The 19,094-nt window shown below is 41.3% G+C and overlaps 1 protein-coding gene across 16 annotated transcripts in view; it reads left to right on the forward strand.

Moving 5' to 3' along the window:
• LOC141992114 (protocadherin alpha-C2-like) overlaps positions 1 to 19,094 on the forward strand; it is a 333,092-nt gene that overhangs the window by 250,188 nt on the left and 63,810 nt on the right. For all 16 annotated transcript variants that reach the window (XM_074960777.1, XM_074960773.1, XM_074960778.1 and 13 more), the window contains exons 2-3: positions 4,680 to 4,738; positions 6,988 to 7,076. In XM_074960777.1, the coding sequence (XP_074816878.1) occupies positions 4,680 to 4,738; positions 6,988 to 7,076 (148 nt within the window). The remainder of the gene's footprint in view (positions 1 to 4,679; positions 4,739 to 6,987; positions 7,077 to 19,094) is intronic.

Here is a 19,094-nt window from a genome sequence, read left to right on the forward strand (position 1 = left end):
AGAGAACATTTCATCACAAGTGCATTTTTTTTTCTTTCTAATCTTCACTAGCCTCTGGGAAGGAGAAGATCCTGTGATCATTGAAACACATGCAGCTGGTGGAGAAAAAAAAAGGGACAGCGGTATTTAAAAAGACACATTTTATAAAACAGTGGCTACACTCTTTCAGGGTAAACCTTGCTGTTAACATTACATACATAGCACATGTGCTTTCGTTACAAGGTCGCATTTTGCCTCCCCCCACCGCGTGGCTACCCCCTCAACCCTCCCCCCTCCCCGTGGCTAACAGCGGGGAACATTTCTGTTCAGCCACAGGCAAACAGCCCAGCAGGAACGGGCTTCTCTGAGTGTCCCCTGAAGAAAAGCACCCTATTTCAACCAGGTGACCATGAATGATATCTCACTCTCCTGAGGATAACACAGAGAGATAAAGAACGGATGTTGTTTGAACGCCAGCAAACATACACTGCAATGCTTTGTTGTACAGTGATTCCCGAGTATGTGTTACTGGCCTGGAGTGGTAAAGTGTCCTACCATGAAGGACGCAATAAGGCTGCCCTCCCCAGAAACCTTTTGCAAAGACTTTGGGAGTACATCCAGGAGAGCCGCGAATGCCAGGGCATAGTAATCCTTTCACATGCTTGCTTTTAAACCATGTATAGTATTTTAAAAGGTACACTCATCGGAGGTCCCTTCTCCACCTGCCGGGTCCAGGAGGCAGCCTTGGGTGGGTTCGGGGGGTACTGGCTCCAGGTCCAGGGTGAGAAACAGTTCCTGGCTGTCGGGAAAAGCAGTTTCTCCGCTTGCTTGCTGTGAGGTATCTACAACCTCATCATCATCATCATCTTCTTCATCCCCAAAACCTGCTTCCGTGTTGCCTCCATCTCCATTGAAGGAGTCAAACAACACGGCTGGGGTAGTGGTGGCTGAACCCCCTAAAATGGCATGCAGCTCATCATAGAAGCGGCATGTTTGGGGCTCTGACCCGGAGCGGCCATTCGCCTCTCTGGTTTTCTGGTAGGCTTGCCTCAGCTCCTTCAGTTTCACGCGGCACTGCTTCGGGTCCCTGTTATGGCCTCTGTCCTTCATGCCCTGGGAGATTTTGACAAAGGTTTTGGCATTTCGAAAACTGGAATGGAGTTCTGATAGCACGGATTCCTCTCCCCATACAGCGATCAGATCCCGTACCTCCCGTTCAGTCCATGCTGGAGCTCTTTTGCAATTCTGGGACTCCATCATGGTCACCTCTGCTGATGAGCTCTGCATGGTCACCTGCAGCTTGCCACGCTGGCCAAACAGGAAATGAGATTCAAAAGTTCGCAGTTCTTTTCCTGTCTACCTGGCCAGTGCATCTGAGTTGAGAGTGCTGTCCAGAGCGGTCACAATGAAGCACTCTGGGATAGCTCCCGGAGGCTAATACCGTCGAATTGTGTCCACAGTACCCCAAATTCGACCCAGCAAGGCCGATTTAAGCGCTAATCCACTTGTCAGGGGTGGAGTAAGGAAATCGATTTTAAGAGCCCTTTAAGTCGAAATAAAGGGCTTCATCGTATGGACGGGTGCAGGTTTACATCGATTTAACGCTGCTAAATTCGACCTAAAGTCCTAGTGTAGACCAGGGCTATGTCTACTGGATCCCCCTTGTCCACGTGTTTGTTGACCCCTTCAAAGAACTCTAATAGATGAGTAAGACGTGATTTCCCTTTACAGAAACCATGTTGACTTTTGCCAAACAATTTATGTTCTTCTATGTGTCTGACAATTTTATTCTTTACTATTGTTTCAACTAATTTGCCCAGTACTGACGTTAGACTTACCGGTCTGTAATTGCGGGGATCACCTCTAGAGCCCTTTTTAAGTAGTGGCGTTACATTAGCTGTCTTCCAGTCATTGGGTACAGAAGCTGATTTAAAGGACAGGTTACAAAACATAATTAATAGTTCCGCAATTTCACATTTGAGTTCTTTCAGAACTCTTGGATGAATGCCATCTGGTCCTGGTGACTTGTTACTGTTAAATTTATCAATTAATTCCAAAACCTCCTCTAGTGAGACTTCAATCTGTGACAATTCCTCAGATTTGTCACCTACAAAGGACGGCTCACGTTTGGGAATCTTGCTAACATCCTCAGCTGTGAAGACTTAAGCAAAGCACTCATTTAGTTTCTCTGCAATGACTTTGTCGTCTTTAAGTTCTCCTTTTGTATCTCGATCGTCCAGGGGCCCCACTGGTTGTTTAGCAGGCTTCCTGCTTCTGATGTACTTAAAAAACATTTTGTTATTATCTTTTGAGTTTTTGGCTAGCTGTTCTTCAAACTCCTTTTTGGCTTTTCTTATTACATTTTTACACTTAATTTGGCAGTGTTTATGCTCCTTTCAATTTCCCTCACTAGGATTTGACTTCCACTTTTTAAAAGATGCCTTTTTATCTCTCACTGCTTCTTTTTCATGGTTGTTAATCCATGGTGGCTCTTTTTTAGTTCTTTTACTGTGTTTTTTAATTTGGGGTATACATGTAAGTTGGACCTCTGTTATGGTGTCTTTGAAAAGTGTCTATGCAGCTTGCAGGGATTTCACTCTAGTCACTGTACCTTTTAATTTCTGTTTAACTAACCTCCTCATTTTTGTATAGTTCCCCTTTCTGAAATTAAATGCCACGGTGTTGGGCTGTTGAGGTGTTCTTCCCACCACAGGAATGTTAAATGTTATTATATTATGGTCACTATTTCCAAGCGGTCCTGTTATAGTTACCTCTTGGACCAGATCCTGTACTCCACTCAGGACTAGATTGAGAATTGCCTCTCCCCTTGTGGGTTCCTGTACCAGCTGCTCCAAGAAGCAGTCATTCAAAGTATCGAGAAATTTTGTCTCTGCATTTTGTCCTAAGGTGACATGTACCCAGTCAATATGGGGATAATTGAAATCCCCCACTATTATTGAGTTCTTTATTTTGATAGCCTCTCTAATCTCCCTTAGCATTTCATCATCACTATCACTGTCCTGGTCAGGTGGTCGATAATAGATCCCTACTGTTATATTCTTATTATAGCATGGAATTACTATCCATAGAGATTCTATGGTACATGTGGATTCATTTAAGATTTTTACTTCATTACAAGTACAGTCAGAGAATCTTGGAGCCATAATTGTCTTTTTCACAACTAAGCCCAGCAGAAACTGGGCACAGAGACTGGGTTTAAACGTGAAGGTAGTTACTAGCACAGATGTTTAATATTTTGTTGCAATGGGTGGAATTTCTCTTTTGTGTATATCAGGCTGTGAAGAATGCTACAATGCAGAGTACCAAATAGCTCCTCAAACTCAGATAGTGACGGGGGCCTTATAACTATTGAGATAGCCAGGTAGAAAGATGGTGCATATCATTATTGCTATATCTTTATTTGTGTAAAACTTATTGATCTAGAGAAGAGCACACTGTGAATCCCAAGGACAAGGACAAAGCTGCCTTTAAATAATTTAGGGTATTCAACACATTTTTAAAAGTAATGGGACCAAATTCACTTCTAGTCTACCTCCAGTGACTTCAGTAGAATTACACCATTACTAGCATGTATTATTTGGGTATGGGCCACTGTACAAGACACATCAAGTATGAATGTAATTCATTATGTCTATACTCTAACATTTTCGAACTTGGATGCCTAACATTAGACACCTACATGCACAATTGGCCATCAAAAAAGTGTCACAATATTTAAATGTGCTGAGCACCTGCAGCTACAATTGAAATCAATGCTCAGCACCTCTGAAAATTAAGCTGCTTAGCTGCTTAAATATTTAGGTGCCTGATTTAGGCACCCTCGTTTGAAAATGTTGCCTATAATTTTAAATTATTATGAATGTTGTATGCAGTGCACTGCAAGAAAAGTGGTGTTAACATTTTCTGGAGCAACTTGTAATCAATCAGGAATTTCTCAGGCAACCCTTACATAGCAAGTCATGCTGTAGCAGGTCAGCGTGTGCTGAGATGTACTGGTTGAAGGGTATTGCTCTCTATTTTTTCCTTCATGTTTTTATGCCTTTTTATCAGTGTGGAAAATGTAGCAGCTCTTGGTCTTATGAAAGAACATGTCTGCCTTCAGTAAAAACCTGCTGCAGCCTGCGAGTCTGATACAATCTAGTGCAGTCCTCTGCAGTCCACTAACCCCAGCAGAAAACTCACAGCAAGCAAACTGGCCCCAATGTATTCTTCACAGGGGGGCTGCATTTTGTATATGTACAGATGGATACGTTCCAGGGTAAGAGCATAAGTGGCCTAGTTTTATCGGGGAAACCAGCAAATTATTTCTTTTCTTTTCCAGCAATAATCATCTTCTCCTATGGCCAGGATTTTTCTGAACATGGGCAAAATAATAGCCCCCCAATTTACAAAAATAACCTCCTTCCCCACATTAACCCTCACAATCCAAAGTCTTGGTATATAAACATTTAACTCCATATTCAGTGACCTAAGTGCACTCAGACAAAAGTGTCTTTATATTTACTGGGAGATTTGGCAGCTCTGAATGCATAAAAAATGTAAGTAGTTCTATGGAGCCATTTGACAATAGATGTGAAAATGTTTAGAAACTCTGGAGAAGAGCCTGTATTCAGCTGCATAGATTTTAAAATATGTTTTAATACAAATTAATACAGATTTTGTTCTCTTTGTTTCTGCAGCCAAAACAACCCAATCCTGATTGGCGTTATTCTGCATCCCTAAGAGCAGGAATACAAAGGTATGTACTGTGCTTCCCCTTCTTAAGGGCTTATATCTTTCTCCCTTTGTGAAGGAGACTGTCTTTCAGTCTGGTACATCTGGTGACATACGCTAGTGAGATCTGCATGCTGTGAGGGAAGCACCCAAGTTTTGCTTCTGAGGCATTATATCTACCAGCTCTACTGATTCACTGTAATTGTCTTTTATGCTGTTCATTACTATATTAGTGTTTGGTCTATGCATTCATGTTTTTTACCTCATGCTTCTTTATACATTTACTATGAATGCCTGATTGCTACAATTATTGAATTATTTAACTGATTATACACTCTTCATTCACATTAAAGCTTCCTGTTATCATCCACTCTGATAAATTTAAATAGATTGTATGCAGCATGAATAGTTTTCTATCTCACTACCTCTCATTACCATAAAAGTGTACCACTGCTGCAGGCAGTTTATTAACCACGTGGTACATTCAAGGTGTTTAACAAAGTTAAAATGGCATTGACAAGCATATCAGGTTGAGATTTCCAAGGAAACCTTCATGAGTTAGATGCCCACCTTAGACTCCTTTAGAAATTTCAGCCTTAGATCCCAAATTTGCCTTACTATAATTTGCTCCTCAATAAATTTAAAAAGGAGTAAAATAATGCTGTTTGTGTAGGACCTAGATAAAATAATATCTTTGGTCTCTGTGTCTTAGCAAATTAACTAACCAGTCTTATTCTCAGATCTATTCTGACTTTATCAATAGGACCAGATAACAAATTTAGAAATAAATAAAAAGGCCATGGTAATTTCAAGTGACACTAGAAACTCAGAGGGGAAATCATTTGCTGAATACAAAGAAACATAGATTTGAGGGAATTAAAATGTATTTTCATGTTTCTCTGGAGACTATTACAGCAAATACAAAGTAAAATAACTGTACATAAAATATTTGAAATGCCCTTTTAACTAAAAAATACCTTTTCTAATCAATATGAATTTTGATTTTCCTTAGTTAAATCAAGTTTAAATATCATACAGATCAAAATCATTTGGAAAGTGTCAAGACGAATTACAGTCTTGCAGTATTGAGCTCCCAGTTTTAAAAATCTTGCCCATTAACACTGAGAAATAAATTGACCAAGTTTTAGAAACTTCTTTCGGTCCAAACTGAAACAGAACACTTCTTGAAATCAGTGGGAGCCTTGCCTGCATACAGGTGGAACGGGCTACTTCAGGATTTTGCCTGAAGTAACTTGCATGATAAGTGAAAAGGGTGAGCTCATTTTAAAAAAACAGATATCTACTTTTTTCATTTTAAGATATCAGGCATCTATTCCGTGCCTCCCTCCCCCCATCATCTCCTTATGAGTTCAGAGCTAGACAATGTTCAACAATTAAATTTACTGGTCTCATGGCAGACTGTTCATCATTTGACACTGTATAAAACATAATATTGTGTGGTTTCTGTAGTTTGTGACACCTAATTTCTCCCTTCAAAATTGCTTGCCAAAAGCATACGGTAATCAGCATCGGGTACTATAAATTGCATTGGAATATTTACTGTAGAAGAGTGACTGATAATCGCATGCTGAAAGAAGCCCAGAACTGACTTTCACTATTTACTTCACTGCTAAGACATTACAAACATGATATGGATTAGGGCCCAGGTCCTCAGAAGTATTTAGGCACCTACCTTCTATTTCAGTTTTCAGAGTAGCAGCCGTGTTAGTCTGTATTCGCAAAAAGAAAAGGAGTACTTGTGGCACCTTAGAGACTAACCAATTTATTTGAGCATAAGCTTTCGTGATGAAGTGAGCTGTAGCTCACGAAAGCTTATGCTCAAATAAATTGGTTAGTCTCTAAGGTGCCACAAGTACTCCTTTTCTTTTTTCTATTTCAGTGGAAGTTAGGCACCTAAGTACCTTTGAGAATCTGGGGTACATGACTTCCTTGCAGTGTTAGTGATTTCACATCACATTCATGAAAACAAACCATCCTCTAGAGATAATATTTGTGTCTGATATGAACTGCATGGAATTATGTTGCAACATTCAAATAATAACCAAAGACAATTTTTGCAGTTGTTGCAGGATTGATATGATAGATGCTTTAATAATGCATTAGCAGAACCTGCTAGCATGATGCAATGTTGCATTAGCCCTGGTGCAACAAAGAACAACTGTGACTTTGGAGAAGTAACCAGAAAAGGGAATGTTGAACAAAAACAGGTCAGATGGGAACTATGTAATTTAATCCGTATGCTTGTTTATTCAGTGCTGTGCACATGGAGGAAGCAGGAGTCTTACGAGGAGGGCCGGGAGGACCTGAACAGCTGTGGCCAACAGTATCCAGTGCAACACCAGGTTAGGATCAAAGTACTGACATCTGTTAATGGGATATTGGGAACTGTGATGGCTCTATTCCTTTAAAGAGAGAAATGATTGTTATTTGAAACATACTTCCCACTGGATCATTCTTAACTTTCTTTCTACTTTGTGTCTCTGAATCAAGTCCCTATGAAACACTCTCTTGAATATAAATAAGATGGGGATACATAAAGCAAAGAAACCTTTTCTCCTTTATTCACTAGCAAGTGCATACTGGAATCAAGCCTCAAAGTTTGGATCCACACCTGAACTTATCCAATGTTTTGAGGTGGTCAGACCAAGGAATTTGGTATGGTTCACTAGAGAAGGAGGCCCAGTTGTGAGGTGTGGATCCAGATCCACATTTCCCCAAAGTTTGAGTATTTGGGTTTAGGGTTTTAATTTATCGTCCATTTCTAATGGTCATCAAAACTACCAACCTTGCAAAAAGAGCCGCTCAATTGGGAATGGAGTAAGTAATACAGAACCTCACCAATTCTTACTTCACTATTTTGCAAACTCAGTAATTGTTTTTAAATACCCACAGGTCTCATTCTGCTGTCAGGTAGTAAGGTTTCTTATTACTAAGTGTTCACTCCTTTTATAAACTAAACTGCAGTACATTTAATAGTACGCTATGGAGGGTTATCATAACACATTTAACTAAACTGCTATTCACTTGTGAAAATAAATGACCAAAACACCTTTTATGATGAAGTATTCTTAATTTTTTTTCATTATTTACTTGCTGACTCAGTAAATCAAAATTCAGTAAGAATCAGCAAAGGGTCTCAATTACTGGAGATAAGCAAATTCACTCAGTTCTTTTGCAGTGAAAGCAATAGATACATTCTCACATTACATTTTGGGATAGAAAGAATTTCATCGTTTAAAATGCCTACAAAGTGTTAGGAAATGATATTTGGTGCTGCTCAGAAGTTCATACATCAAGCACTATATTAAGGAAAAATGTGATAACATGTGGTGTGGAAGCTAAAGCTCTTTCAAAAATAATTGGATAGCTTTCATATTTCTTTGTGGGTAGAGAAGCAGAGAGATAGAAATAGAAATATTATGTGTACATTAAACATTGCTACGATTTCTTTTTATGGTTCAGTTGATTAAATATGCACAAGATCGCATTGCTGTGTTACAAATATTTTACTGAACAATTAAGCTAATAGTTGTATTTGAGAATAAAAATACACATGGTTCATCCAGATGGCAAACAATGAAACTGGAAATAATTTACAGAACAACCTTTTAACCTGCTGACTGATTAAATATGGGAGGATCCTTAGGGCTCTAGCAGGGGCAGGAGGACCTTTCAGGGAAAAAATTAAATTAATTCCTGTGGCCTAGATTATCATTTTATGATCTGACCCGGATAAGGGACAGACCATAGCTGCGTGCTCCAGGAGTAGACCACAAGGGGAATTGTCTCAGAGTCCGAATTCATTCCCAGCTTCAAGGATGGAGTAACTTCACTCCATTTTGTGAGGAAGTACCCTGTGTGCCTGGGTAGCTACTTGGGTTTAGGAATAAGTTGGGGAGAGGAGGTAAAATCAGGACACTTATTACTCCCCATTCCCTCTCTCTGCCCCCTCCCTGCCCACTTGCTTGTAATGGGGCATATTGGGCAAGTAGCTCCTGCTCTTCCTACCACAGCCAGAGTCACAGTTTGGGCAGGATCAGGCAAATGAGTAAAGAGGTAGTAAGAACGTGTATCTCCAGCCCCAGGAAGTCTTTCTGCTCTTTGAGAAAACCAGCCTCTTAAAAAGTCCAGGGTAGTTCAAACTGTTTTGAAATCCAGTTTGTGTGGATCATGTTTCTTGATCCTTCCAAATGACTATTCTTCCTGTGCAAGAAAGGATCTTTTGTTTCCTTTCTATCTGGCCTTAAGGGTTTAATGACTGCTAAAATAACATAAATGAGACCTTTGTTAGCAATGTTCCTTCCTACTATTTGTAAACAGAAGATGTGGATTTCATTAGCCTTCAGTAACAAATAGGTTATGCATATAGAAGTGTCAGTTAGCAGAAAAGGTAAAATTAACACATAACTTTAATACATTACACTTTCAAATATAGCTGTTTATTACAATGGTTTATAATTACAGCTTTGGGTTCCCACACACATTTCCTCTTTTAATTGTTCTACCTCCTTTCCGCTGTTCATGTTCATGACTTGTGCCATTTTTCATCAGTTAAGACACAAAATTATGCTTTTCATTAGATATTTGACCAATTTCAGCCAATTACACTGGATAGAGACAACATACGCAGTTGCTCTTGACATACCATTTACATCGGAACAGTGCTACACCTGTGTCCAGATAAACTCACAAATTAGCTGCTCATTATCTCTATTTCCATCAACATATGCAGCAGCTGCAGCTCTCCACTTCTAATAAGTATAAAACCGCCTCAAATCCCGCCTCACATACACATGCTTAGTGCAGTTGTTTTACTCAATTGATTAATTCCAATTGGTTTGTCACTAAACTATTCATTTAATTTAGCACTCCACAAAAGCCTCAGATAAAATGCTTCAGACTGAGGGAATCAGAAAGTTAATCAATGAGAGCATCAAAAGATGATGTCATAGGAATGTTCTAAGAAGGATGAACAAGTCAAGTGTTAAGTCAGTAAATCCTTAATTCCTAGTGCCAAGCTATACTCAGACACTATATGGTATATCACCAGTTCTATACCTTTCAGGGTAAATCCTGCTTTACATGGATAAAGCTTCCACTGACTTCAGTAGGAGTTTCACCTATGCAGCTGAGAGCAAAATTTGGCCCATTGTTTTTTGTTCCTTTCACAGGTTCTTACACAAAGTGATGAAATCCAAATTTAAGGCTTATGCTCTGTCCTGAACTCACTCTGAGGTGAACAAAAGGCCCAGTGGTCTAAGTTAAGGATACACAATCAGATTCACTTTCAAATGCCTGACTTTTTTCCACCTGTGTCATAGTTTTAATGCCATTTAATGAGAGGTTGTTTTTAAAAATTGGTTTCCTTGTTTGAAAAACAAGTTATGAAGCATATTATATTCCTGACAAAGAGCTCTTCCAGCCTCTCAGGTAAGGAGCTACTCTGTGTATTTGGTAAATATTTTATCTCAGTGGTTTTTCTATGTATTATGAGTGAGATTTTCAGAGAAGACATCCAACTCCCATTTCATTAGGCATCCAACTCCCATTTTAATAAGTATACATGTAGACTTATTATAATTATTAGACAGCCTATAGATAGACTTGTTATCTACCTGAATGTTGCAGTTCACTTGCTTTAATAATTGCTTCTGGATATTTGAAATTGCATAATGGAGATCCATTTACATCCAAAAAATTGTTACTTAAAAGAAAGTTAAGGTTGTCAAGTCAAGCACTCAAAAGCTAGGAAATGCCAGAATTAAATTTGCCTGTGCAACCTTAATTCAGCCCCTTTGTGCATATGCATTATGATACAGAGTGAAATCCTGGCTCCACTGAAGTCAATGGGAAATGTGCCATTTTAGCATTGTTTTTGCACAGGAATTCCACCTCATTCACAGCACAGGATGGACCTTGCCCAGGGTGGTGTAGTCAATGAGGCTGTTGTCCGTAGGACGGTTGCTTCATTTGCTGCAGGTGTTGGAAGATGTCTAGTGCATGAGGCAGGAAACTCCAGAACGGAAAGGATGGTTATGTGATTAAAGCAACTGAACGCCATGCTGAACAGCTGCATTCTATCCCTGACTCTGCCACTGTGTTCCTATGTGCTGCTGGACAAGTTGCTTAAACTAGAATTTTCAGAGGTGGCCACGAATGGTGTATTGCTCATTTCCGAGTGCCCAACTTGAAAAACCTGGGAGCTGATTTGCAGGAGTGCTAGATGCTCACAGCTGGAACTGAAGTTGACTGGAGTTCTGCTTCAAACATATATAGTGATATAAAAATGCTAGATACTTTGAAAAATTAGGCCTTAGGGGCTAAATTCACCAAAGGACTAATTTGTCTAGATCCCAGAACCTGGACCCACCAGGATTCACAAATCCCCTGCTCAGCTGCCTGCAAGCCCTGTTGATGCCTAAACTCACTTGGTGCCTACATTTTTGCAGTAAAAGTTCCTAAATGCCTGTGTTTCAGCCTCTGAGCATGCACACTGCCGCTCTATACCAAGCATATGGATGCCTAAGCCCCAGAACAAGTCATGAACTGGGGAAAGATAGGCATTTCTCTGCCTTCGTCGCCTGTGGGGCCCAATAAGGTAGGTGAGTTCTGAGCTCGCCTACTGGATCAGATTCCTATAGCTGAACTTACACAAAATGGCCAGGGTGAGCAGGACCTTCCTCATAACTTTTAGCCCAGTGTTTAGAATACTCACCTGGGACATGGGAGACCCTTGGTTCAAGTCCCCATCTCAGGGAGGGAAGGAATTTGAATAGGGATTTGCCACGTCTCCAGTGAATGCTCCAACTACCAGGCTTACAGAGTCATTCTCATGCTTGCTTTCTCTCTGTGGTCTAACTATTCTTTCCTTATTTATCCAGTGGAACAGCTTCAACAGGGTGACTGCGGGAGCTATGCATCACAATAGCCCAGAGCTCCATGGTTAGGGCACTCACCTTGGAGGTGGCAGAATCCTGTTCAGGTCCCTTCTCACCCTCAGCTGCAGATGGGAACTTGAACCAGTGGTCTCCAACATCCCAAGTGAGTACTCTAACCACTGGGCTAAGAGTTATGATAGAGTGCAGCCAGCTGCCACTTCTTGCTTACACGGAGTATCGCCTAATGCTAAGAGAGGGTTTTGTAGTTGAAAATCCAAAGCAGGGGGAGGCACCTTCCTGCAGCCTGGACTTCGGTGCCTGTCTCCAAGACAGGGGGCTTTCTACACACTCCTCAGCTTGGCATCTCCCACTGGCTATCTTAGGCGAGGAACCAGCTAGCATGCTGACTTTTGTGAATCCTATTCTATGGCCCTTGTCTCTCCCTGTTCATTGTACAGGGGTGCCTAGGCACCAAACTGGGGCTTTGTGAATCCCAATGTTTTTTTAGGAGCGTAAAAGTTAGAGGTGACTATGCGCAGTTTCTTTGTGAATCTAGCCATGGCTGTCTTAAATTGGATGCCCAAAGCTGGTGGATACTAAACAAATATGTCCTTAATTGCTCCATGCCTCAGTTTCCCCTCTGTAAAATGTGGGATGATAATACCAGTGTATCTCATATGGGTGCTATAAAGATAAATTCATCAATGTTTGTGAAGCACTCAGATGCTATACTGATGAATATCCATGATGAGAAAGCCTATGCGGATATTAATTCTGTATTCAATGTAGGATTTAAATGGAGTACAGTAATTAAGGCACGGGGTCATATATGATAACTGTGAACAGAAATATTGAATGGCTTCCCATTTAGTGAGCGCTGTTCATCCTGTGCCCTGAATGAGGCATGGAACCTACGGAAAAAATAGTGTATGATCATGTAATTAAGAACTGTGGGTGAAATACTGGCGCCACTGAAGTCAATTGAAAAGCTCCCATTGACTTCAGTGGACCCAGGATTTCACTCTGTATCATAATGGATATGCACAAAATGGCTGAATTAAGATGGCATGTGAGATAAATCCTGAGATTTCCTAACTTTTGAGTGTTTGACTTTGCAACTTTAATGTTCTTTTAACATTGGCTTCTTAATGTAATTTCTCACATTTTTTAAAGAAAGCAAATTGGAAAAAATAGAAATTCTGTAGTGTGGAAACATATTGACCCCAACATGGGTCATCAGCAGAACTGGGACCTTCAAATCCACAGCACAGACCTTTGCTACCATTTGAGCTAGCTGAGTAACTGGTAGCAGTAATACATTGTTATCCCCTATGTGGATTAACCAGTAGAGGGGGAAGAGAGAGACAATTTACCAGTGAGTTTAAGAGCTATTTACTGACAGCAGATGAATGTTGAGACTTGGGTATCTGGGTTCAGTGCTAGATTCTGGAGGGGAGTGTAACCTAGTGATTATAAACCCTTCTGCTCCTGTTCCTGCAATCCTGACCCCTTCTACTCTTGTTTCCTCCAGTCTGTCCCTATCTCAGTCTTCTCCACTTTAGCTCCTGTTCCAGTCTCCCTGGCTCTCACTGGCTTCTATCTCAGTCTCTTTCCCTCTCTTTTTCTCTTCTCCCCCACTGGTTCCTGTTTCAGCCGTCCCTCTCTTCCTCCCTGAATTCCTGGCAGGCAATTTCCTTCTCCATGTTGTCTGGACACCAGCAGGAGGAGCATGCGAGCATAGGAGAGACAGTCTCCTTATTCTCAGTTCCAGTGCATGGTGTCACAGCAGTTCCCATTTGCAACAAGGATCAATTACAGGGAACATTCTGCTCAGCCCCTGAAGCAGTGGGATGGAACTTATTTCATGACCTTGTGGGGATGATGCATGCACAGTCCAGTTGGAACACAGGCATTATGTGGGGCTAGAACATGCTCAATGCAGATGCAATCCTCAGAGAATTTAGCTGCCAGCCTCTAACAACCCTTCCTACTGAGTATGTGTGAACTGCAGTTTTCAGAGGCTCATAGCTTGGTCAAATTTGGGTAGATTTTCACAAGGAGAGCAAAGGACACATCCCTAGCACCCGGGCAGTTCTCCTGCCAAATTTCAAGTCCCTGCTCAAAGCATGGAAGCGCTAGTGCGTCACAATGGAACAGTGGTAAAAAAAAATTTAATATGGGCAAAAATGTATTTTTAACTAATTTTATTCTCAGAAATGTCTGGACCAATTTTGCTGAAACTTTCCAAAACATGTGCCCAGCATGGGAAATTTCAGCCAAAATAGTTAAAATTTGGCAAAGTTATAACCAACTGAAAATAGGATCTTATCATGGAAAGTATTATGCACCTTAAATATTAGTGTCAATACCAGCTGTGCTGTAATAGACCATGCTGGTTTTGAAGAATTAAGTCCAATACAGTATATTGTGCACATACACAGTAATGCTGTTCTATGCCTAAAGAGAAAAGAAGTTCTAAGACACTATGAAATATATAAACAGCAGCTGGAACAGAGAAGGAGAGCTCTGAAAACAGCAATCAGAAAACCTAGGAGAGGATATATACCTCTATTAAATTAATCTATTTCTGCATAAAATCTTTATGCTGACTAGATCAGTTTAGGTGATGTTGACTAGTTTATAAGAAAGTCTTGCATTCTAAATATGGCTGATAGAGATCTTAATCCTACTGATAAAAGTTACAAAAATAGAATGAGTTATAAATACTGGAACAAAAATAAACAATTAAAAACATCTGAAACATGACAAATAAGCATTAAGATGGTCTAATCTGAAAAGCAATGGAAGCCTTTATATGATATTTGTAATGGTGGTACTGGATGGAAGACAGAGTGCTGAGAATGAGATGATTGCCTGAGAAATCGTGAAGAGAACAATGAAGACGGGATGATGATAAGGGGCCTGGGAAAGGTGACAGAGAACAGGGAGATAGCACTGATCTCTTAATAGATTTTAAGGCCAGAAGGAACCATTACGAGGCCATGGAATTTCACCCAGTGGTTCTTGCATCAAGCTCATAATTTCTGGTTGAACAAGAGCAGATCTTTCAGAAAGACACCCAGTCTTGATTTAAAGACTTCAAGTGATGGATTGAGATGAGAGGGGCCAAGTCAAAGGGGCATGGGGTGATGAGGCAGGGTTGGCAGAGGACGTAAAAAAGGGTTGAAAGCCCTGAGAATGGGATTATAGAAACCCTGGGAAAAGAGAACAGAAACCACTGAGACTTGGATGACTGAGTGTCTTAAAAATGGGGCACTGAGCACTCAGAATGGGATAAGAGGGGCCCTCTATTGAAGTGGGATAATAGAAGCCTTAGGATAGGGGACAGAGGACCCTAAAAATGGGATTATAGAGACTCTGGAGAGAGCCCTGAGAATAGGTTATTAGAGATCCTGGGGAAGGGGGGCTGAAAGCCCTGGTAATCGTTAATGGGCTTCTGGGAAAGAGGACCCAGAGCCCTGCTGAGGCTGGCTCCAGGTAATACAATTTCCATTTGAAAAATATGATTTGATCTGTCCAAATGTTTGAATCCATTTAGCATCTCTACAGAAGGGAATGAATGATTTTTTCCAATTTGACCCTTTTACTTTTACATCAGACACAGCTCTTGAAATTCATGAGGCATAATACTCCAATAGCTGCTCACTGGGATGCCATGATATTGTCATGGGGATCTTAGTTCATGAGATTTTTTTTAAATCATTTTAAAGAGCAAGAGTCAAAGCAGATGATTTATGTGATTGGGAAAGGCCCTTGCCTTTCACATACCTTGTTCCCATGGATATGTATTGTGATCCTAAATGGGGGACGTTCTCTTCCCAGTTGCAGTAGTGGGCTTTCCCTCTCCTCCCTCAAGTGATCTTCCTTAGCTGAGGAAGGAAGGCTGGATAGGACTCTCTTTGGACTCCATTGGTGTCATGCCTAGATCAGCCACAGATGTCACTGTAGCTGTGCCTCCGTGGGTCACAACTGAGAATACCAAATTCAGGACAAATTGGGCAGATACACCCCAAAACTGGAGATTATTCTCCCATGAGATACACCAAACCAGCAACAAAAGTAAACTTCTGTTTCACCACACCAGCTAACAAGAAGTCATGAAAGCAGTTTCCTTAGGCATTCCAGTCCTTGTATCACCACCAAAAACATTAGAGTTAGAGATGAGTGGTTCTTTAAAACCAATTTCATCAAATGAAAGGTTCTTCTGATCCCAAAGGACCAGCCACACACCCTGGTCAATATACAACTCAGATCTTATCCCAAAATCACGCTGTTGCCAATCCTTTAGTATCTAAAATCTAAAGGTTTATTTATAGAAAGAAAGAAAGAAAGAAAGAAAGAAAGAAAGAAAGAAAGAAAGAAAGAAAGAAAGAAAGATGAGAGTTAAAATTTGTTAAAGGAATCAAATACATACGGTAATTGCAAAGTTCTTGGTTCAGGCTTGTAGCAGTGATGTAATAAACTGCTGGCTTAAGTCAAGTCTCTGCTTGCTTTCAAATCATTGGCAGGACCTCAGTCATAGAATCATAGAATATCAGGGTTGGAAGGGACCTCAGGAGGTCATCTAGTCCAATCCCCTGCTCAAAGCAGGACGAATCCCCAACTAAATCATCCCAGCCAGGGCTTTGTCAAGCCTGACCTTAAAAACTTCGAAGGAAGGAGATTCCACCACCTCCCTAGTGAAAAAGTTTTTCCTAATATCCAACCTAAACCTCCCCCACTGCAACTTGAGACCATTACTCCTCGTTCTTTCATCTGCTACCACTGAGAACAGTCTAGATCCATCCTCTTTGGAATCCCCTTTCAGGTAGTTGAAAGCAGCTATCAAATCCCCCCTCATTCTTCTCTTCCGCAGACTAAACAATCCCAGTTCCCTCAGCCTCTCCTCATAAGTCGTGTGTTCCAGTCCCCTAATCATTTTTGTTGCCCTCCACCGGACGTTTTCCAATTTTTTCACATCCTTCTTGTAGTGTGGGGCCCAAAACTGGACACAGTACTCCAGATGAGGCCTCACCAATGTCAAATAGAGGGGACCGATCATGTCCCTCGATTTGCTGGCAATGCCCCTACTTATACATCCCAAAATGCCATTGGCCTTCTTGGCAACAAGGGCACACTGTTGACTCATATCCAGCTTCTTGTCCACTGTAACCCCTAGGTCCTTTTCTGGAGAACTGCTGCCTAGCCATTCGGTCCCTAGTCTGTAGCGGTGCATTGGATTCTTCCGTCCTAAGTGCAGGACTCTGTACTTGTCGTTGTTGAACCTCATCAGATTTCTTTTGGCCCAATCCTCTAATAAGTCTAGGGCCCTCTGTATCCTATTCCTACCCTCCAGCGTATCTACCTCTCCTCCCAGTTTAGTGTCATCTGCAAACTTGCTGAGGGTGCAATCCATACCATCCTCCAGATTATTAATGAAGATATTGAAAAAAACCGGCCCCAGGAGCGACCCTTGGGGCACTCTGCTTGATACCGGCTGCCAACTAGACATCGAGCCATTGCTCACTACCCATTGAGCCCGACAATCTAGCCAGCTTTCTACCCACCTTATAGTCCATTCATCCAGCCCAAACTTCTTTAACTTGCTGACAAGCATACTATGGGAGACCGTGTCAAAAGCTTTGCTAAAGTCAAGGAATAACACGTCCACTGCTTTCCCCTCATCCACAGAGCCAGTTATCTCGTCATAGAAACAATTAGATTAGTCAGGCATGACTTGCCCTTGGTGAATCCATACTGACTGTTCCTGATCACTTTCGTGTCCTCTAAGTGCTTCAGAATTGATTCCTTGAGGACCTGCTCCATGATTTTTCCAGGGACTGAGGTGAGGCTGACTGGCCTGTAGTTCCCCGGATCCTCCTTCTTCCCTTTTTTAAAGATGGACACTACATTAGCCGTTTTCCAGTAGTCTGGGACCTCCCCCAATCGCCATGAGTTTTCAAAGATAATGGCCAATGACTCTGCAATCACATCCGCCAACTCCTTTAGCACTCTCGGATGCAGCGCATCCAGCCTCATGGACTTGTGCTCGTCCAGCTTTTCTAAATAGTCCCGAACCACTTTTTTCTCCACAGAGGGCTGGTCACCTCCTCCCCACGCTGTGCTGCCCAGTGCAGTAGTCTGGGAGCTGACCTTGTTCGTGAAGATAGAGGCAAAAAAAGCATTGAGTACATTAGCTTTTTCCACATCCTCTGTCACTAGGTTGCCTCCCTCATTCAGTAAGGGGCCCACACTTTCCTTGACTTTCTTCTTGTTGCTAACATACCTGAAGAAACCCTTCTTGTTACTCTTAACATCTCTCGCTAGCTGCAACTCCAGGTGTGATTTGGCCTTCCTGATTTCACTCCTGTATGCCTGAGCAATATTTTTATACTCCTTCCTCAGTCCCTTGGTTAGAAAGCTCTCATTAGTATAAGTTCATAGTCCAGAGATTTGAGCAGGAAAGAGGCAAAATGGAGATATTTCCAGGGTCTTTTATAGCTTCTGCCATGTGGAGGGAAAACCATTGTTCACATTGGAAAATTACAGTAACAAGATGATGTTTGGAGTCACATGGGCAAGACACATATCCATGCATGATTTTGCCTACTCATAGTAGAAGTCATTACCTATACCTCAAAAAGCACGTTGACAGGAAAGTCCATTCAGGGTAGGTGGGCATCTTCCATTGTGAGTTAAATGTTCTTTTGATGGGCCACTCAATTTGAATAATCCCTCCAAGATGGGCTGGCTAAATACCTTGTGGGCGCTACCCAGGAGGAAACATTTTGAAATCCAGGTATACAGCCAACAGTCATAACTTCAAATACAAAAATGATACATGCATACAAATAGCATAATCATATTCAGCAAATCATAACTTTTCCCATAGACACCTTACTTGACAACCTTTGCACCAGATTTGTCACAAATATATAACAGTGGTTGCAACAATGATCTATGTGGTCATATTTTAATCAGATAACATCACAGTCACTTAAGAGAACCACAGGAGCTGAAGGTGCTGCCTCTGCAATGCTCCTGCTGGCCCACAAAAGACTAGAGATGGAAATCAAATCTGGGTCTCATATGGTGGTGCAGTACATTACATCTCTATTTTAATATAAATAAACCACGGTGACTATCTCACCTGTGAATCACATCCTCAAATCCCATTTCTAAGTCTCATCACTGGCTCCTTGAATCAAATTCAAGCTTGTTGCTCTCATCTTCACGATCATTTGGTCTTACCCAGGCCTTCAAGTCTGCCCTCATTTCTGTGTACACTTTCTCACTCCTGGTGCATCTCCCAGTTTTCTCTGCGTACTACTTCCTTTGTTTGCATCTTTTGCCTTCTTTCATACTACCCCATACATTTTGAACAGTCTCCCGCCTCTGGCCTGCCAAGTGTTCATTCTTCTTCTCTTCCTGTTCTTCCTTAAAACCCATTTCTCTCCTGAACCCTCCCTTCTCTGATCTCCT

Source organism: Natator depressus, chromosome 8 (genome assembly GCF_965152275.1).
Source record: "Natator depressus isolate rNatDep1 chromosome 8, rNatDep2.hap1, whole genome shotgun sequence".
NCBI classification, from domain to species: Eukaryota; Metazoa; Chordata; order Testudines; family Cheloniidae; genus Natator; species Natator depressus.